The sequence below is a fragment of the Triticum urartu genome, chromosome 4A (genome assembly GCF_056163025.1).
Source record: "Triticum urartu cultivar PI428250 chromosome 4A, HENAU_Tu73, whole genome shotgun sequence".
NCBI lineage: Eukaryota > Viridiplantae > Streptophyta > Magnoliopsida > Poales > Poaceae > Triticum > Triticum urartu.
The window spans coordinates 30,195,080-30,216,839 of record NC_141876.1 but is presented as its reverse complement, the minus strand read 5'-3'; the positions used below and the strand labels follow the sequence as shown (position 1 = coordinate 30,216,839).

At 45.7% G+C, this 21,760-nt stretch overlaps 2 protein-coding genes and 1 pseudogene across 2 annotated transcripts; 1 reads left to right on the top strand and 2 right to left on the bottom strand.

The window, feature by feature from the left end:
- Positions 1–3,782: 3,782 nt before the first annotated feature.
- Positions 3,783–4,554, bottom strand: LOC125553459 (uncharacterized). Its single transcript, XM_048717239.2, has one exon. It carries the CDS (start codon positions 4,416–4,418, stop codon positions 3,993–3,995), a length of 426 nt encoding a protein of 141 aa, XP_048573196.1. The 5' UTR covers positions 4,419–4,554; the 3' UTR covers positions 3,783–3,992.
- A 3,472-nt stretch (positions 4,555–8,026) lies between these two features.
- On the bottom strand, positions 8,027–8,772 carry LOC147974604 (uncharacterized). The gene has a single exon (XM_087519517.1). It carries the CDS (start codon positions 8,666–8,668, stop codon positions 8,291–8,293), a length of 378 nt encoding a protein of 125 aa, XP_087375643.1. The 5' UTR covers positions 8,669–8,772; the 3' UTR covers positions 8,027–8,290.
- Positions 8,773–10,808: 2,036 nt separating this feature from the next.
- On the top strand, positions 10,809–12,111 carry LOC147974603 (uncharacterized; annotated as a pseudogene).
- Positions 12,112–21,760: the final 9,649 nt, after the last annotated feature.

The following is a 21,760-nucleotide window of genomic DNA, read 5'->3' as shown; positions in this document are numbered from 1 at the left end:
TCCGCATCCGATGGAGACCGCCTACGGCCTGTTTGCAAATTTTTAGAATCCTCAAATTCTAAAAGGAAAAAAATATTATGCTCAAATTTCAGTTTTTTTTGAATTTTTGTTAAATCTGGTCAAACTACTTATTCAAGAAGTATTAGTGTTACTAAATAATTATTCAAGAAGTATTAGTGTTACTAAATAATTATTCAAGAATATTAGTGTTACTAAATAATTATTTCAGTTTTTTTAAATTTTGGTCAACTATGGTCAAATTGTGGTCAAACTACTTATTCAAGAAATATTAGTGTTACTAAATAATTATTGATTTTTAGAACAATAGTTTCAAACTCAAACAGTGAAATGTGTGACTTCATGCTCAAGCTAAATTCCTGAGGGTTAATAGGATTGCCATCTTACTATTGTCAGGAAAACAACAAGTGCAAACTTGGAAACGAGGGAGATTAGAACCCGGAAGTTAAGCGTGCTTAGGCTGGAGTAGTGAGAGGATGGGTGACCGTTCGAGAAGTTAGATGATTTGGAATGATGAGGCGTGATTAGAGATTAAAAGTTAAATTAAACAGTGATGAGAGGTGATTAGAGATTAGAGGTTAAAATAATTCAGAAATTTGAAATTCAAAAAAAATTTCAATAAAAATAATAAAATATCCTTTAGTACCGGTTGGTGTTACCAACCGGGACTAAAGGTGGACCTCGAGGCAACAGCCACGTGGAGGGCCTTTAGTCCCGGTTCCAGTTAGAACTGGGACTAAAGGGGGAGGCTTTAGTACCGACCTTTTAGTCCCGGTTCCAGAACCGGGACTAAAGGCCATTTTTCTACTAGTGATATTGGCTATTATGTCATCATTATATTAAAAGGACTTTAATTTTAGTTTCGCTCCGGGCTCTCAAAATGTCAGGACCAGCCCTGGGAGCAGAGACCGACCGAGAGAGCATCTATGTCTGCTTGATCCTTTACACGGAAGCACCTCGATAACCGAATTACACGGAAAGTGGGATGCAAAATGGTCAAAATATGCAGGCTGAAAGTAGTAGAAGGAAACTATGAAACTATGAACGAGCAAGGGGTAGAGCCCCTCCGAACGAGCGCCGGAAGTGCAACGGGCCGTGGTCTCTCTCCAACTCCAATTTCCAATCGAGGTTTGATGCAGGCATGCATGTCCGTTCGATCATCAGCGCGAACACAATTTCTTACGAGGGAGAGAGACGGCTGTGAGAATATAAGTTAGGTTTAAATATAGAGATAAGGAGTAAAGATGAAATAGGTTTAAACTATGTATTACTTGTCTTGTACTACTTCAAGCCTTTACCCCCTCATGTATTGTATATATACCTCATATGAGGGTCAGATCAACACAACACAAATATTCATCCATCCAATATTTTCACAACGGCATGCACCTAGCTTTGTTTTCCACTGGTGAGCCGCGTCATCCTGAGACAATGCCACGATTCGTGCAAGAAATACAAACAGGCGCAAACAGATCCATCCATCCATCCATCTCTTGGAGAAAAGAAAAGGCATGCATGTTCGTTGCATTTTCAAGACCATTTCCGGATTATTACAACACAGTGGAGTATATTTACAGGATAGATCGAGCTGTATTTAAGCAGTTTCAACACTTTACAGTTCATATACTAGTACATATAGACATCTATTTGTTGCTGAACACTTAGTCAAGGAACCAACATATCAGTACGTCGTACTACTACTACTTACTACTACTTGTCTTTGCCACGACGAACGAATGACGACGAACCAACATAGTACTACTAGTGCATGCAGAGCGCCATCTTCTTCTTACGGGGAGCAGCCCTGGCCACCGCTGGAGCCGCACGAATGGCCAGCTCCTGCCGGCAGCAACCTGCGAGCCACGGCCGGCTTGGACTTGGACGACCAGAGACCACCACCAGCGTTGCTCGACATGGCAGACGCGCCCGAGCCCCGGCCATGCTGATGATGCTTCGGCGCCACCGTCTCCAGCGCCCGTGTGCTCCCCGCCATCAGCGTCTTCTCAGTGGCTTCCTCCGGACTCGTCGCGGAAGCAACGGCGAAGCACTCGACTCCATGCAGGAACGGGGAGGCCACAAGGAGGAGGAAGCAGACCAGGAGCACCAGCGTCTTGCTGTTGTTGTTGTTGCTGCGAGAGACCCCCATTTGGACCTGAAGTTATGAACTCTGGTGACTACTATGAGAGAGAAATCAGTTCGGCGAGATTAGCTGTTTTTTTGCGGAGAGGGGGGATGGGTTGAGCTGTAGCACTAGAGAGGGGACTTTTATAGCTCGAAGAAGAAACCATCTGTATGCCATTTCGCAGGAATTTAGCAGTACGTACAGTGGGAAAGTTCTCAGAGAGTTTACCCACTGACCATTGGCTAGCAAGAAACCGAGGTGTAATTTCCATCAAGAGCACACGTTTGCACATGCAACTTGTGCGACAGCATATTAACCACCTCCCTCTATATTTGTCTCTGAAAAAACACAAGGAAGACCGTAACACTTGACTTGCCATATTAGTTATTCTTTTGTGCCGGTGACATGTTAGTTAATCGGCATCTTAACAAGAAATGATGCGCGCTTGACCGCCAGTTAATCAACTGGTAAACTGTAGATTAGCAGCAAGGAACTTGCAGCAAACTTTCTTTGTGTGTCGGCTGCCGACAGTCGCACCGACTCGCTGCTTCCTGCATGCTTTGTATTTTTACGGGACTTTTTGACATAGAATCGGAAGCTACAGTGCAGGCTCAGAATACGCGTATCGTAGGGACGAAGCTAGCGGTAAGCACTGCACCACATCGATCGATAGTCAAGCTTATGTAAGAGCAGGCGCTGAAGTTATCTGTCAAAAGGAATGCGCATGCCAAATCAGTCAGCCACGAGAGAAAACATGATGGAATGGCTTCAGAACGGACGGACGGACAGATGGCCGCTTGCTAGGGCCCTACGGGATATGGATGAACTCCGTACTCAAAAGCTATTCCCGCGCCAATCTTGATGCAAGCTCTCCGCCACCGGCCAGGGCTCCAACTCCAAGCGTGTGTACCTGCTAGCTCCACAACATGTCTGCGATTATACTATACTGCCTCCTTTTTTATTTACTTCGCATGTAAGCTTTGGTAAAAATCAAGCTTTGCAAACTTTGACAAAGTTTGTTGATAAAATTATTAACATATATACAATAACAAATCAATATCAATAGATTCATTGTTGATTGTATTTTCACATCATATAGATTTGTAATGATAAATATTTATATTATTTTTCTGTAAACTTGGTCAAATCTTATGAAGTTTGACTTCAGTCAAAATTAATATGTGGAGTTAATAAAAACGGAAGGAGTATTAAAAAAATTATCCACGTGTGATGGATTCGGAATCGTAGCCTGAAACGTACGAAAGGGAGGAACCTTTTCGCCCTGTTCACATCACGCACTGAGGCGCTGGAAATCAAAGACAAGATCAAGACAGATAGACAGTCAAACTTGCGGCTTTGTCGGCCGTTTGTTCTTTCGGAATTGCTCCGTACGTAGGTTGGACTTTGCCTGGCATCATTGCTGCCTTCACCTACCCACACGTACGTGTGCGCGCATTCGTGCAACTGGACTTTGGACTCAGCTGGAGTGGAAGGTGTGCTTAGTTTGCATCACCCCCACAATAATCTGCAGACTTTCTCTTCACACGCAATCATGGAAAGCGACGGCTTCTAAAAAAGACAACAATGACGTGCTCCATGCATCTGCATGAGGATCGACCACCTTTCCAAGTTATAAATACTTTAGGGTCAAATGGAATCAGAGACTATATAGGGACTGTCTTGACAGGCGCGTTAGGAGTGAAGCAATAACGAAAGGTTCACATTTTTTGAAGAACAAGATCGAAAGAGCTACTGTTAATTTACAGGGAAGCATCATCAAGGGACGAAGGAATCAGCTGGGACTAGCTAGCTCGTGCTGCCAGACTACAGCAAGAAGAAGCACCCGGCCCGGTCAGTGCTGTGCCGGCGGTGCACAGGTGATGTGCGCGTTGTTGGAGTGGCACGACGGCCCGGCCGCAGAGTCCTCCATCTCCCCTCCCAGCACTCGCCGCGCCAGCTTCGAACCCAGCATCCTTCCCAATGCCGTCTGCAGCACCGGCGGCCCTGAACCCTTCCTCTGCTCCGACGACACAACACCATCACCACCACCATCAGCGTTTGCTCCATCATGACCAGTCGCACCCTTCTCCGTCGGGGGCCGGACTTTGGTCGCCCTGTCTTCGCGGGAGCGTGGTTCGGCGGCGCCGTGAACCATCGTCGGAGACGGGACCCCGGCCATCTGCGGCTCCCGGGGAGATGGTCTCGAGCCGTAAGAGCTCTGCACAAGGGCACATGCGAGAAGAAGAAGCGGGAGCCAGGCGTGTGAGTACCGTGCCATTGGTTAGGTAAGGGTTTCGGCGAAGGCACTACGTACGTAGCTAGGTGCGAGCTTTGTTTGGCTCTTTTACCACACGAGTGACAAGACTAGGAATAGAACTGTTACTGCAATGCTTGCAATGCGGAGATGCACAGGCAAACGGGATCTACTTATAGAGGGTGTCCGGACGTGTACGTAAAGAAGATAGACCGAAATGACTGGGCAATGGCGAGGAAAGCGCCCCACGTACACAGTTTTCACCGAGCATGTGACGAAGCACATGAGCATAGTAGTATCATCGTCTTGAGCATAGAGCAGCAAAGTCTGGCTGGAAACTACGCGTGTCTCCTCCGGCCGGCCGTGTCCGTTCGGCATGACAAACATGCACGCACCACCTGTCGGTGCATGGTTCTGTACTCTCCATACTACTCGTAACACGTGGACCTTTTTGCGAGGAGTATACAAGTAGTACACTCTACAGTAGAATAGGAGTATCAAGGATTCGCTGAGCTGTAAAAGTGATGCATCTCCTACTAGTAGGCTACTAGCTTGCAAAGTAAGTATATACAATGGGCACTGGGCTGGTGGTCGGGGACTCGGGGGCATTGCACAGGAGCACACAAGCTTCTTCGGTTCACACCTGAGAGTAAATTAGACTATATAATCATATGGTAGGTAAACTGAGGTCGCATGTCGCGCACGGCCATGTCTGACTATGTGCACCCGCACGCTACCGCAAAGTATACGAGTATATACTGCTAGATATCGTCACCGCTGACGGAACAGCGGGTAGTGAGTTTCGGGACTGGTAGGAGTACTAGCTAGCTGCCAATTAAAATGCACGCCGAGCTGGTATGTTCTCGGAAACTGGTGTATCGTGTGGCTGGAGCAAAGACCGACCATGCAAGGGAGCATCTGCGTGTATATGCCTGATGGATCCTTTACACGGAAGCACCTCAGCTAGTACCGATGACATGGGTGCCGCCAAGCAGTCCACCAGGCCCTCAACGCAGCCGCCGATCTAAAGCCAGATGACATGCAGCCGAAGACCGCATCGCGCCGCCGCCCGATCCAGGCCAGCCGCCGCAGCAGCCGCCCGTGGTCCGAGGCAGGGCCGACCGCCGCTGCCGTCGAAGCCAACGCCGTCGCTTCTAGATCGGCCGCACCTCCACGCATGCTGGAAGAATAATTTTAGAAGAATAATTTGATGCAAGACACAATTGTATAACTTTCACAGCTTTAGAAGAATAATTTTCACAGCTTTAGAAGAATAATTTGATGCGGGAGGGAGGAAGAGCCCCCGCCACCGCCGTCGGCCTCCGGACGCAAGCCGGCGGCGTCCTTCAGCGGCGGCGGGAGGAGGGGAGGAAGATGGGCTAGACCCTGGCGGCGGCTAGGGTTGGGGAGCCACCCGAGTCACCCGAGCGGGGGGCGACGCGGGGGCCTACTGGGAACTCTCCAACTTGTCAGTTGTATACAATTGTGTCTTGAATCAAATTATTCTTCTAAAGCTGTGAAAGTTATACAATTGTGTCTTGCATCAAATTATTCTTCTAAAATTATTCTTCCAACATGCGTGGAGGTGCGGCCGATCTAGAAGCGACGGCGTTGGCTTCGACGGCAGCGGCGGTCGGCCCTGCCTCGGGCCACGGGCGGCTGCTGCGGCGGCTGGCCTGGATCGGGCGGCGGCGCGATGCGGTCTTCGGCTGCATGTCATCTGGCTTTAGATCGGCGGCGGCGTCGAGGGCCTGGTGGACTGCTTGGCGGCACCCATGGCAGATCTGTTCTGGCCGGGGTAGCCAGTGGTGGTGGTCATCTTCTTCGTCAGCGGTGGCTGGCCAGAAGCTTGGTGATCGGATCTCGAGATCCATCATCTAGTCTCGGCTGCGAGTTGGGGAGACATGGTTGCCGGTGAAAACTGAGCCCACGGCAGGCGATGGCGGCGTTCTACGCCGTTACCTTGATGAAGGCATCGTCATGTAACTACTGTCGACCCACTCGTGCTGCTCCGGGGGAAACCCTAGGATCTGGTGTTTCAGATCGGACAATGGCGACACTGTGGTGTCGTTTCTCTCTTGGGAGCATCGTTTGTGGAGCAGCGCTGGAAATCAGAGGCAGGAGGTGGAGCGGCTTCGTCTTGCACGGAGTTTCGGTGGAGATGTCAAGTCATGCCTGGCCGACAGGTGCTACGCTTTGTCATGCCTGGTCGGCAGGTGCTACGCACGACAAATCTTCCAAGGCTTCAAGCTGTGTCGGCTGGTGGTACTTGGCAGCATGGCGCTGAGGTGTATCAGTGGCGACCGTGACGTGCTCAGCTGTTTGCGCGCAGGGAGGTGCCGTTGGGCGCCATGGTGGCGTCGACAATAGCTAGACCGAGCAAGGTTGATGCATCAGTACAGTTCTGAAGATGGAGCGGTGGCAGTTGGCGGCGGCGGCCTCTGAAAGCACGCCGGACCAGTGTGTGCCCCAGACTCGGCAAGTGGCTAGGTTGGGGTCTCAGGTCTTAAATGTTAGGCTTGGCTGCGATGTCTATTTGGTATTAGGCCCAGGCTATTTGCGCCCCTTCATCAACTGGATAGGTGTAGCGACAGTTTATTGCTTAGACGGCTTTAGCTTTACTGTTGTATGATTTTATAAGGTCTTATGAGAATAATTAATAAAGTGGCCGTATGCATCGTCCAGATGCAGAGGCCGGGGATCATCCTCCTTTTTTTTAAAAAAAAAGACACAATTGTATTGACTTCGTAGGGTGTCCATAAATAGCACGTACAGGGATAGTTCCGTCCACAGTTATGATCCTAACTACAGATTAGACTTGGAAAACAAGCGGGAGAACTACACCTAGTACACGTACGTATCCCCCTCCCGCAGTCGAAGCACCGTGTCTGGCAACAATACGGACGAAAAGTAAGTATACATAGTAACTTTCACTGACGGTGCAACCAGCAAGGAGTGGAGCCCCTCTGAAGGCCGGATCAAACGTGGCCGGCCAATAGCCGCCACCTAGCTTTCGGCAACGCCTGCGATGAGCGATGGAGCGGGCCGTGGGTGCGATGCATCCTCCGTGCCATTCCATGATTCCAGTTTCTAATTGACGTTCGATGCATGTCTGTTCGATCGGTGCGAGCTAAGCATAACTTAGATATTAGGTTTAGTTGCGCATGTGTTTTTGGATTTATTCCAGTCTTTGCGGTGTTATTATTTGGGTAGTATGGCATGTCCGTCAATTACGAGGCATCTGTAACGATTTCGTTTATCTTAAGGTCTGTTGGTTTGGTCGCTCAAAGATGTGTGTATGTATATGTCTTCATAGAGATGAGCGTGCATGAGTGTCTGTGAGCGCTTGAGATTATACTGTATTTCTAGAAAGAAAGAAAATCTTAGTTTGCTGCCATGACACGGCACCTAGCTTCGTTTCCACGGGTGATTTGCCCCTCGGTCCAAGTACGTTCAAAGATTCCTCAGCCTTGACTTCCTTGCCACTACGGTCGGTGTTATTGTCCTGTCCTGCGCTAGCGCGATCCCTGCGTGCGTGCGTGCATGCATTTCAAGACAATGCCACGACTCATGAAAGGAGAAAGAAAAGGCACGCCATGTTCGTGGCATTTTCAAGACCAGTACGTCGCGGATTATTAGTTACAGCACCAGTGGAGTATATTTACAAGATATATACAACTGTTTAAACACTTTACAATTCATACAAAGTACATGTAGGCATCCATTTTTTTGCTGAATGATGGCTACGTACTTGGCAAACAACAACCAAACCCTAGCTAGCTAGTTAAGGAACCAACATAGTAGGAGCAGCACTTGTGTTTAGCCACGACGAACTAAGGTAGGAATACAGTAGTAGTATCGGCAGAGTGCAGAGTGCAGAGTGCCATGGATATATCTTAGGGGGACGGGGTGCAGCCCTGGCGACCGCTGGAGCCGCACGAATGGCCGGCTCCATCCACAGCTCCTTCCGGCAGCAACCTGCGAGCCACGGCCGGCTTGAGCTCGGCCGACCAGAGACCACCGGCAGCATTGCTCGAGATGGCAGACGCGCCCGAACCCTGGCCATGCCGATGCTGCTGCGGCGCCGCCGTCTCCAGCGCCGGCGTGCTCCCAACCATCAGCGTCTGCTCGGCGGCTTCCTCCGGACTCGTCGCTTCCGCGGCGGCGAAGTACCCGACTCCATGCAGAAACGGGGAAAACGCCAGCAGGAGGAGGAAGCAGGCCAGGAGCACCAGCGTCTTGCCGTTGTTGTTGCTGCAGCCAGAGACCCCCATACGGTATAAGCTGGGTCAAGCTCTGTGAAATCAATTGAGCGAGATTAGCTGTTTTTTGCGGTGAGGGAGCAATGGGTTGGAGGCTTGGAGCTGTAGCAACGGAAGGGCGGCTTTTATAGCTCGAAGAAGAAACCACCCATATGCCATTAGTTTCGCAGGAATTTAGCACGGGAGGAGTCCTCAAAGAGTTTACGCGGTGAGCCGGTGACCAATTGGCTACCAAGTGGCAATCGAAGAGACCCTTCGGACGCAAGAAACCTATATCGAGCTGTAATTTAATTTCCTCCAACTTGTGCGACAGAATATACCCACTTCCGTCGTATTTGTCTTGGGGAAAAACAAGGTACACGTTAGTTAATTTTATCTTGCCCGCTGGAGACGCGTACATCTGTTAGTTAATTGGCATATTAATCACTAGCAAGAAATGATGCTCCCTTGGCTATCGATGTGGTACGGGAGTCCATATGGTAAACCGTAGATTAGTGGCAAGGAACTTGCCCCAAACTTTCGATGTCGGTGCAAACCACGTACACTAAGCTGGGAGTGTAGTGTCAAAAACGCTCTTATATTACGTGACGGAGAAAGTATCAGGCAAAGCTGTTGACTATCGGTCTATCGCACATTCGCAGCGACTCTGGTCCTTCCTGCTTGTACTTTTTCTGCCTAGAATCGGAAGCTCAGCCTCAGAATAAGCTCATCTTATGGAGAGTAAATTGCACAAAACCACCACTTTGAAGGCAAGATTTGCGAAAACCACTACAATATATTATTTTTTTTGCAGAAAACACCATGTCTTCCGTAATCTTTTTGCAGAAAGCACTGCGGATCGGGGTCAGTTAAGCTTATTTATGACAGGTGGGGCCCTTTTTTTGCGTACGTGGCACCGTCGGCCTTCCCGACAGCCGTTAGACGGCGCCGTATGACTCCATCCCCCATCCGTTCGTTTCTCCCCCTCTTCTCGTGCCGCCGCTCTCTCCCCTCCTCTCGTCGCGTAGGCAGATGGCTACTCCGGCGAAAGCAGGCGGTGTTGGCGGCGGCGGTCCTCCCGGCAGTGGCACAGGCGACGCGGATCCCGACCCAGGCGGTGAGCTCTGCGGGAGCTCGAACCCTAGCAAGGCGACACGAGATGCGGAGGTGCAGTATTCGGTGGAATACGTGGCGGCTAGATCTTTCGCCCCGGCGGTGAAGGCGAATCCCAATGGAGCCACCACATCGCCTCATCCTTCGGTGGTGTATAGTGAGATCCCCTTCCCTTATCCATTATTCTGTGAACTTATCTGATCCGTTTCTAGGGCTAGGGCTAGGGTTAGCGTGTGGTGATATCCCCTTCCCCATCTCCATTGCATATTGTTGGCCCTATGATTGTTATTGCGATGATTTCTTTCTAAAATTAACTCATTATGTTTAAATTAGTTGTTTTGTGTGTCTTATTTAGTTGAAATGAGCTATGGTTATATAGTTGGAATTATTTGATGTGTTGATCTGTATTGCAGTAGATCTTAATGAACCAAAGCTAGGGTTATTGCAGTTTTTTGCTTTGTACTACATTGATTACTTAAGCAACCCAAAGCTATGTATTGATGTTGTCCTGCTTTTTCATAAGTGTTATAATTGAACACTTATACAACACTATGTTTCTTTATAAATTTGCAGTCTGGATGATGAGGTTTGGGAATTGAGGATGCATTTTCATGACAGAGATAATCTTGAGAGAACTATGATGTTGTCAGACATCACTCTTTACAATCTAGTTGCACTGATAGAGATTGAAGGATATGGGGTGAGGGATTACATGTACTATGTGAAGGATTCTGGCCTAGGGATAGAAGGAATGCAAGAAATAGAGGATGATGACATGATGGAGGAAATTCTAGACCACATAGTATAGCAGAAGCAGAAGATTTTCAATGTGACAGTTGTTAGGGCCAGTTCCCCCAAACCTGCACATATAAATTGCAGTGCTAATGTTATTGAGCAGCAGATCCCTCTGCAGGAAATTGGAGAGCCCCAGATGTATCAGGTAGATGAAGAAGGAGTGTTGTTCAATGCACATCCTAGTTCAGTTTCAAACACAGCAGCAGTAGTACCAGTAGAAGAACCAAGACCAATACAGTTTCAAACACAGCAGAGCACAAACAATTCAGAGGAGCAACTGCAAATAGAAAAAGTTATGGAGGAGAGAAGGAGAAAGGAAATTGTAATGTTTAGGAAGAATGAGAAAGAAAAAGAGAAGGCCACTCCTTTGAAAAGGAAAGCTGCAGTTATGGACAATGAAGAGGATAGTGATGATGATAATTTGTCAGAATATGGGGATATCCTTGCTAGGCTTGAGGAAATGGAAAAACAGAGGGATGATCCATTACTGCATTATGAAGGGGACACAGATGTTGAGGAGATGTGGGATACATATGAGGAGGAGGAACTGTATGATCCATCAGGTGAAGAAGAGGATGATGATGATCAAGAGGAGGAGGAATTGGAGGAATTGGAGGAAGTGGTGCAACACAATGAAGAGGAGCAAGAGAGTAGTCAACATATTGAGAAGAAGAATAAGGCCAAGAGAGACAGAAAATGGCCAACAAGCAGATCACATGGAAGTGTAGAGCAAATGTTTGAGGATAACTGGATACCATCAGATATGAGGACAAAAAACCATTAGACCTGGGTTTGGAAGATGATGTGGTGCTGAGGCAATGGCTTATGTGTTGCCCAATGGTAGGAAGAGTAGAGCAAAGAAGATGAAGCCAAGGTTATGGTATGCTGAGGACAAAGCTGACCCATAAGACCAATTTGTGAAGCATCTTTGCTTCATTGATGTGTACCAGTTCAGAACTGCACTCCAAACCCTGCACATATCACAGAACAGGAACTATGAGTACCACAAAAACTACAGTGACAGGGTTATAGCACAGTGCATAGATGAGCAATGCCCTTTTTATATAGCAGCTTCTCAGATTGCAAATGAGAAGACATTTACCATTAGAAAGTTGTATTTGGTGCACACATGCCCTTCTGTGTCAGAGAGCACCAAAGTCACTGCCAAGTAGGTTGCAAAACATTGTGAGGAGGCAGTGAGGAATGACCCTAACACAACAATAAAAACAATAATAAACACTTCAAAGAGCAAGTATGGAGTGGATATTTCAACCCACATGGCCTATAGGGCTAGGAAGGCAGCAAAGAATGTTGTTTTAGGAGATCAAAAGGCCCAATACACCAGGATTAGGGATTATTTAGAGGCTGTCCTAGACACCAATCTAGGTTCTAGATGTATTGTGACAACAAGACATATTAGGGAGCATCCTAGCAAGAACCCTAAGTTTCATGGACTTTTCATCTGCCTGAATAGATGCAAAGAAGGGTTCCTCAATGGCTGCAGACCATTCATAGGTAATTTCCTTGTATTGTTGTTTATGACACTTGTATGTTCTTTGAAGTACTAATCATTTGTGCTTAACTTGTAGGTTTGGATGGATGCTTCATAAAGCTCACTACTGGTCAACAAATCCTAGCTGCTACTGGAAGAGATGGGAACAACAATATTTTTCCCATTGCTTTTGGAATTGTAGACAAGGAGGACACTAATTCCTGGACCTGGTTTCTATACCAGCTGAGGGAGGCAATAGGTGGGCAATCTGGTCAGTTCGGATAGTACACAATCATTTCAGATAGGCAAAAGGTAATATATTTAGTTGTAGTTACTTTCATGTAGTTGTAGTTACTTTCATGTAGTTGTAGTTACTTTCATGCAGTTGTAGTTACTTTCATGCAGTTGTAGTTACTTAGTTGTACTTGTTTCATACAGGGTCTTTTGAAAGCCATAAATAGAGTCTTCCCCAATTGCCCACAAAGGTTTTGCCTTAGGCATATCTACCAGAACTTTTAGATTGTTGGGTTTAGAGGGCCAGAATTAAAAAAATACATGGATGCAGCAAGTTACTCATATACTGAACATGGTTTTCAAGTTGCAATGGATGAGTTAAAGACAGAGTGTGAAGCAGCTTGGGTGTGGCTTAGCAAAATATCCAAACACACTTGGGCCAGACATGCCATGGATGTGAACTGCAAGACAGGCTTAGTTGTTAACAATCTAAGTGAGGTTTTCAATAGGTGGGTCCTGATACGTATCCAACGTATCTATAATTTTTGATTGCTCCATGCTATATTATCTACTGTTTTGGGCAATATTGGACTTTATTTTCCACTTTTACATTATTTTTGGGACTAACCTATTAACCGGAGGCCCAGCCCAGATTTGCTGTTTTATGTCTATTTCAGTGTTTCGAAGAAAAGGAATATCAAACGGAGTCGAAACGGAATGAAATCAATTGGAGAAGTTATTTTTGGAACGAAAGCCACCGGTTAGACTTGGACTCCACGTCAGGAGATACGGGAGGTGCTCACGAGGGTGGGGACGCCCCCCCTAGGGCGCGCCCCCTGCCTCGTGGGGCCCCTGTAGCTCCTTCGACGTACCCCCTGCACCCATATATACCTACGCATCGTAAAACTTCCAGAACAGAGATTAGATCGGGAGTTCCGCCGCCAGAAGCCTCCGTGGCCACCAAAAACCAATCTAGACCCGTTCCGGCACCCTGCCGGAGGGGGCAATCCCTCTCCGGTGGCCATCTTCATCATCCCGGTGCTCTCCATGACGAGGAGGGAGTAGTTCTCCCTCGGGGCTGAGGGTATGTACCAGTAGCTATGTGTTTGATCTCTGTCTCTCTCTCGTGTTCTTGATTTGGCATGATCTTGATGTATCGCGAGCTTTGCTATTATAGTTGGATCTTATGTTTCTCCTCCCCCTCTTCTTTCTTGTAATGAATTGAGTTTCCCCTTTGAAGCAATCTTATCGGATTGAGTCTTTAAAGATTTGAGAACACTTGATGTATGTCTTGCCGTGGATATCTGTGGTGACAATGGGATATCACGTGATTCACTTGATGTATGTTTTGGTGATCAACTTGCGGGTTCCGCCCATGAACCTATGCATAGGGATTGGCACACGTTTTCGTCGTGATTCTCCGGTAGAAACTTTGGGGCACTCGTTGAGGTTCTATGTGTTGGTTGAATAGATGAATCTGAGATTGTGTGATGCATATCGTATAATCATACCCACGGATACTTGAGGTGACATTGGAGTATCTAGGTGACATTAGGGTTTTCGTTGATTTGTGTCTTAAGGTGTTATTCTAGTACGAACTCTAGGGCTGTTTGTGACACTTATAGGAATAGCCCAACGGATTGATTGGAAAGAATAACTTTGAGGTGGTTTCGTACCCTACCATAATCTCTTTGTTTGTTCTCCGCTATTAGTGACTTTGGAGTGACTCTTTGTTGCATGTTGAGGGATAGTTATGTGATCCAATTATGTTATTATTGTTGAGGGAACTTACACTAGCGAAAGTATGAACCCTAGGCCTTGTTTCCTAGCATTGCAATAGCGTTTACGCTCACTTTTATCATTAGTTACCTTGCTGTTTTTATACTTTCATATTACAAATACCCATATCTACTATCCATATTGCACTTGTATCGCCATCTCTTCGCCGAACTAGTGCACCTATACAATTTATCATTGTATTGGGTGTGTTGGGGACACAAGAGACTCTTTGTTATTTGGTTGCAGGGTTGCTTGAGAGAGACCATCTTCATCCTACGCCTCCTACGGATTGATAAACCTTAGGTCATCCACTTGAGGGAAATTTGCTACTGTCCTACAAACCTCTACACTTGGAGGCCCAACAACGTCTACAAGAAGAAGGTTGTGTAGTAGACATCAGGTCCTAGATGTTAGGGCTAAGCCAATAAGGACCATGGTTGATGGAATTAGGACAAAGTTGATGGTCAAGTTCAATGCAAATAGAACAAAAGTTGATACTTCCAAATGGGAGATTTGTCCTACATATGCAGAGAAACTAGAAGAAGCAAAGAAGTGGTCTAGGAACTGCCAATCCTTGATGGTTGGACCACATCTTTACCAAGTGTCAACTGCAGAGAAAACATATGCTGTTAACCTGTAGAGAAACACTTGTGGGTGCAGGAAGTGGAATATGACAGCAGTGCCTTGCCATCATGTTGTCTCTGTCATTCACAAAGCTAAGCTACAGCCAGAGGACTTTCTTCATGATTTTTTCAAAAAACCAATGTACAAGGCTGCATATAGTCCCATAATCTATCCAGTACCTGGCCCTGACTGTTGGGGAACGTAGTAATTTCAAAAAAATTCCTACGCACACGCAAGATCATGGTGATGCATAGCAAGGAGAGGGGAGAGTGTTGTCTACGTACCCTCGTAGACCAGCAACGGAAGCGTTGACACAACGTAGAGGAAGTAGTCGTACGTCTTCCCGATCCGACCGATCCAAGTACCAAACATACGACACCTCTGAGTTCTGCACACGTTCAACTCGGTGACGTCCCTCGAGCTCCGATCCAGCAAAACGTTGAGGGAGAGTTTCGTCAACACGACGGGGTGATGACGGTGATGATGTTCTACCGACGCAGGGCTTCGCCTAAGCACCGCTACGATATGACCGAGGTGGAATATGGTGGAAGGGGGCACCGCACACGGCTAAGGAACGATCACGTGGATCAACTTGTGTGTCATGGGGTGCCCCCTTGCCTCAGTATATAAAGGAGGGAGAGGGGGAGGTGCGGCCGGCCCTATGGGTGCGCCTGGAGGAGTCCTACTCCAACCGGGAGTAGGACCCCCCCCCTCTTGCCTTGTTGGAAAAGGAAGGAAGAAGGGAGAAAGAGGAAAGGGGGGCGCCACCCCTCCTTCCTTGTCCTATTCGGACTAGGGGGGAGGGGGCGCGCGGCCTGCCCTGGCCGGCCCTCCTCTTCTCCCTTATAGCCCATGTAGGCCCAATAACCCCCGGGGGGGGTTCCGGTAACCCCCCGGTACTCCGGTAAAATCCCGATTGCACTCGGAACGTTTCCGATATCCAAATATAGGATTCCAATATATCAATCTTTATGTCTCGACCATTTCGAGACTCCTCGTCATGTTCGTGATCACATACGGGACTCCGAACAACCTTCGGTACATCAAAACACAAAAACCCTAATTACGATCGTCACCGAACTTTAAGTGTGCGGACCCTACGGGTTCGAGAACTATGTAGACATGACCGAGACACGTCTCCGGTCAATAACCAATAGCGGAACCTGGATGCTCATATTGGCTCCTACATATTCTATGAATATCTTTATCGGTCAGACCGCATAACAACATACGTTGTTCCCTTTGTCATCGGTATGTTACTTACCCGAGATTCGATCGTCGGTATCTCAATACCTAGTTCAATCTCGTTACCGGCAAGTCTCTTTACTCGTTCCGTAATACATCATCCCGCAACTAACTTATTAGTTGCAATGCTTGCAAGGCTTGAGTGATGTGCATTACCGAGAGGGCCCAGAGATACCTCTCCGACAATCGGAGTGACAAATCCTAATCTCGAAATACGCCAACCCAACAAGTACCTTCGGAGACACCTGTAGAGCACCTTTATAATCACCCGGTTACATTGTGACGTTTGGTAGCACACAAAGTGTTCCTCCGGTAAACGGGAGTTGCATAATCTCATAGTCATAGGAACATGTATAAGTTATGAAGAAAGCAATAGCAACAAACTAAACGATCAAGTGTTAAGCTAACAGAATGGGTCAAGTCAATCACATCATTCTCCTAATGATGTGATCCCATTAATCAAATGACAACTCATGTCTATGGTTAGGAAACATAACCATCTTTGATCAACGAGCTAGTCAAGTAGAGGCATACTAGTGACACTCTGTTTTGCCTATGTATTCACACATGTATTATGTTTCCGGTTAATACAATTCTAGCATGAATAATAAACATTTATCATGATATAAGGAAATAAATAATAACTTTATTATTGCCTCTAGGGCATATTTCCTTCAGTCTCCCACTTGCACTAGAGTCAATAATCTAGATTACACAGTAATGATTCTAACTCCCATGGAGCTTTGGTGCTGATCATGTTTTGCTCGTGGAAGAGGCTTAGTCAGCGGATCTGCAACATTCAGATCCGTATGTATCTTGCAAACTTCTATGTCTCCCACTTGGACTCAATCCCGAATGGAATTGAAGTGTCTCTTGATGTGCTTGGTTCTCTTGTGAAATCTGGATTCCTTCGCAAGGCAATTGCACCAGTATTTTCACAAAAGATTTTCATTGGACCCGATGCACTAGGTATGACACATAGATCGGATATGAACTCCTTCATCCAGACTCCTTCATTTGATGCTTCCGAAGCAGCTATGTACTCCGCTTCACATGTAGATCCCGCCACGATGCTTTGTTTAGAACTACACCAACTGACAGCTCCACCATTCAGTATAAACACGTATCCGGTTTGTGATTTAGAATGTTCCGGATCAGTGTCAAAGCTTGCATCAACGTAACCATTTATGATGAGCTCTTTGTCACCTACATATACGAGAAACATATCCTTAGTCCTTTTCAGGTATTTCAGGATATTCTTGGCCGCTGTCCAGTGATCTACTCCTGGATTACTTTGGTACCTCCCTGCTAGACTTATAGCAAGGCACACATCAGGTCTGGTACACAGCATTGCATACATGATAGAGCCTATGGCTGAAGCATAGGGAACATCTTTCATTTTCTCTCTATCTTCTGTGGTGGTCGGACATTGAGTCTTACTCAACTTCACACCTTGTAACACAGGCAAGAACCCTTTCTTTGCTTGATCCATTTGAACTTCTTCAAAACTTTGTCAAGGTATGTGCTTTGTGAAAGTCCAATTAAGCGTCTTGATCTATCTCTATAGATCTTAATGCCCAATATGTAAGCAGCTTCACCGAGGTCTTTCATTGAGAAACTCTTATTCAAGTATCCCTTTATGCTATCCAGAAATTCTATATCATTTCCAATCAATAATATGTCATCCACATATAATATCAGAAATGCTACAGAGCTCCCACTCACTTTCTTGTAAATACAGGCTTCTCCAAAAGTCTGTACAAAACCAAATGCTTTGATCACACTATCAAAGCGTTTATTCCAACTCTGAGAGGCTTGCACCAGTCCATAAATGGATCGCTGGAGCTTGTACACTTTGTTAGCTCCCTTTGGATCGACAAAACCTTCTGTTTGCATCATATACAACTCTTCTTCCAGAAATCCCTTGAACTTGTAGAAAACCTTTTGCAACAAGTCGAGCTTTGTAGACAGTAACATTACCGTCAGCGTCAGTCTTCTTCTTGAAGATCCATTTATTATCAATTGCTTGCCGATCAATGGGCAAGTCAACCAAAGTCCACACTTTGTTCTCATACATGGATCCCATCTCAGATTTCATGGCTTCTAGCCATTTTGCGGAATCTGGGCTCACCATCGCTTCTTCATAGTTAGTAGGTTCATCATGATCTAGTAGCATGACTTCCAGAACAGGATTACCGTACCACTCTGGTGCGGATCTTACTCTGGTTGATCTACGAGGTTCGGTAGTAACTTGATATGAAGTTTCATGATCATTATCATTAGCTTCCTCACTAATTGGTGTAGGTGTCACAGAAACCGGTTTCTGTGATGTACTACTTTCCAATAAGGGAGCAGGTACAGTTACCTCATCAAGTTCTACTTTTCTCCCACTCACTTCTTTCAAGAGAAACTCCTTCTCTAGAAAAACTTCAAATTTAGCAACAAAAGTCTTGCCTTCGGATCTATGATAGAAGGTGTACCCAACAGTCTCCTTTGGGTATCCTATGAAGACACATTTCTCCGATTTGGGTTTGAGCTTATCAGGTTGAAGCTTTTTAACATAAGCACGCAGCCCCAAACTTTCAGAAACGACAACTTTGGTTTCTTACCAAACCACAGTTCATAAGGCGTCGTCTCAACGGATTTCGATGGTGTCCTATTTAACGTGAATGCAGCCGTCTCTAAAGCATAACCCCAAAACGATAACGGTAAATCAGTAAGAGATATCATAGATCGCACCATATCTAACAAAGTACGATTACGATGTTCGGACACACCATTACGCTGTGGTGTTCCGGGTGGCGTGAGTTGCGAAACTATTCCGCATTGTTTCAAATCTAGACCAAACTCGTAACTCAAATATTATCCTCCACGATCAGATCATAGAAACTTTATTTTCTTGTTACGATGATTTTCAACTTCACTTTGAAATTCTTTGAACTTTTCAAATGTTTCAGACTTATGTTTCATTAAGTAGATATACCCATATCTGCTTAAATCATATGTGAAGGTGAGAAAATAACAATATCCGCCATGAGCCTCAACATTCATTGGACCACATACATCTGTATGTATGATTTCCAACAAATCTGTTGCTCTCTCCATAGTACCGGAGAACGGCGTTTTAGTCATCTTAACCATGAGGCACGGTTCGCAAGTACCAAGTGATTCATAATCAAGTGGTTCCAAAAGTCCATCGGTATGGAGTTTCTTCATGCGCTTTACACCAATATGACCTAAACGACAGTGCCACAAATAAGTTGCACTATCATTATCAACTCTGCATCTTTTGATTTCAACATTATGAATATGTGTATCACTACTATCGAGATTCATCAAAAATAGACCACTCTTCAAGGGTGCATGACCATAAAAGATATTACTCATATAAATAGAACAACCATTATTCTCTGATTTAAATGAATAACCGTCTCGCATCAAACAAGATCCAGATATAATGTTCATGCTCAACGCTGGCACCAAATAACAATTATTTAGGTCTAATACTAATCCCAAAGGTAGATGTAGAGGTAGCGTCTCGACCGCGATCACATCGACTTTGGAACCATTTCCCACGCGCATCGTCACCTCGTACTTAGCAAATCTTCGCTTAATTTGTAGCCCCTATTTCGAGTTGCAAATGTTAGCAACAGAACCAGTATCAAATACCCAGGTGCTACTGCGAGCATTAGTAAGGTACACATCAATAACATGTATATCACATATACCTTTGTTCACTTTGCCATCCTTCTTATCCGCCAAATACTTGGGGCAGTTCCACTTCCAGTGACCAGTCTGTTTGCAGTAGAAGCACTCAGTCTCAGGCTTAGGTCCAGACTTGGGTTTCTTCTCCTGAGCAGCAACTTGTTTGTTGTTCTTCTCGAAGTTCCCTTTCTTCTTCCCTTTGCCCTTTTTCTTGAAACGGGTGGTCTTATTGACCATCAACACTTGATGCTCCTTCTTGATTTCTACCTCCGCGGCTTTTAGCATTGCGAAGAGCTCAGGAATAGTTTTATTCATCCCTTGCATATTATAGTTCATCATGAAGCTTTTGTAGCTTGGTGGCAGTGATTGAAGAACTCTGTCAATGACACTATCAACAGGAAGATTAACCCCCAGTTGAGTCAAGTGATTATGATACCCAGACATTTTGAGTATATGTTCACTGACAGAACTATTCTCCTCCATCTTGCAGCTATAGAACTTATTGAAGACTTCATATCTCTCAATCCGGGCATTTGTTTGAAATATTAACTTTAACTCTTGGAACATCTCATATGCTCCATGACGTTCAAAACGTCGTTGAAGACCCGGTTCTAAGCCGTAAAGCATGGCACACTGAACTATCGAGTAGTCATCAGCTTTGCTCTGCCAAACGTTCATAACATCTGGTGTTGCTCCTGCAGCAGTCTTGGCACTTAGCGGTGCTTCCAGGACGTAATTCTACAGTGCAGCAATGAGGATAATCCTCAAGTTACGGACCCAGTCCGTGTAATTACTACCATCATCTTTCAACTTTGCTTTCTCAAGGAACACATTAAAATTCAACGGAACAATAGCACGAGCCATCTATCTACAATCAAAAATAGACAAGCAAGATACTATCAGGTACTAAGTTCATGATAAATTTAAGTTCAATTAATCATATTACTTAAGAACTCCCACTTAGAAAGATATCCCTCTAATCCTCTAAGTGATCATGTGATCCAAATCAACTAAACCATGTCCGATCATCACATGAGATGGAGTAGTATCAACGGTGAACTTCAATATGTTGATCATATCTACTATAATTGATTCACGCTCGACCTTTCGATCTCCGTGTTCCGAGGCCATATCTGTTATATGCTAGGCTCGTCAAGTTAAACCTGAGTATTCCGCATGTGCAACTGTTTTGCACCCGTTGTATTTGAACATAGAGCCTATCACACCCGATCATCACGTGGTGTCTCATCACGAAGAACTTTCGCAACGGTGCATACTCAGGGAGAACACTTATACTTTGATAATTTAGTGAGGGATCATCTTATAATGCTACCGTCAATCAAAGCAAGATAAGATGCATAAAAGATAAACATCACATGCAATCAATATAAGTGATATGATATGGCCATCATCATCTTGTGCTTGTGATCTCCATCTCCGAAGCACCGTCATGATCACCATCGTCACCGGCGTGACACCTTGATCACCATCGTAGCATCGTTGTCGTCTCGCCAATCTTATGCTTCCACGACTATCGCTACCGCTTAGTGATAAAGTAAAGCATTACAGCGCAATTGCATTGCATACAATAAAGCGACAACCATATGGCTCCTCTGCCAGTTGCCAATAACTCGGTTACAAAACATGATCATCTCATACAATAAAATTTAGCATCATGTCTTGACCATATCACATCACAACATGCCCTGCAAAAACAAGTTAGACGTCCTCTACTTTGTTGTTGCAAGTTTTACGTGGCTGCTACGGGCTTTAGCAAGAACCGTTCTTACCTACGCATCAAAACCACAACGATGGTTTGTCAAGTTGTTGATGTTTTAACCTTCGCAAGGACCGGGCGTAGCCACACTTGGTTCAACTAAAGTTGGAGAAACTGACACCCGCCCGCCACCTGTGTGCAAAGTACGTTGGTAGAACCAGTCTCGCGTAAGCGTACGCGTAATGTTGGTCCGGGCCGCTTCATCCAACAATACTGCCGAACCAAAGTATGACATGCTGGTAAGCAATATGACTTATATCGCCCACAACTCACTTGTGTTCTACTCGTGCACAACATCAACGCATAAAACCTAGGCTCGGATGCCACTGTTGGGGAACGTAGTAATTTCAAAAAAATTCCT

Coding starts and splice junctions, on each gene's coding strand:
- LOC147974604 (XM_087519517.1), bottom strand. CDS start 8,668: ATGGGGGTCTCTGGCTGCAGCAACAACAACGGCAAGACGCTGGTGCTC.
- LOC125553459 (XM_048717239.2), bottom strand. CDS start 4,418: ATGGCACGGTACTCACACGCCTGGCTCCCGCTTCTTCTTCTCGCATGT.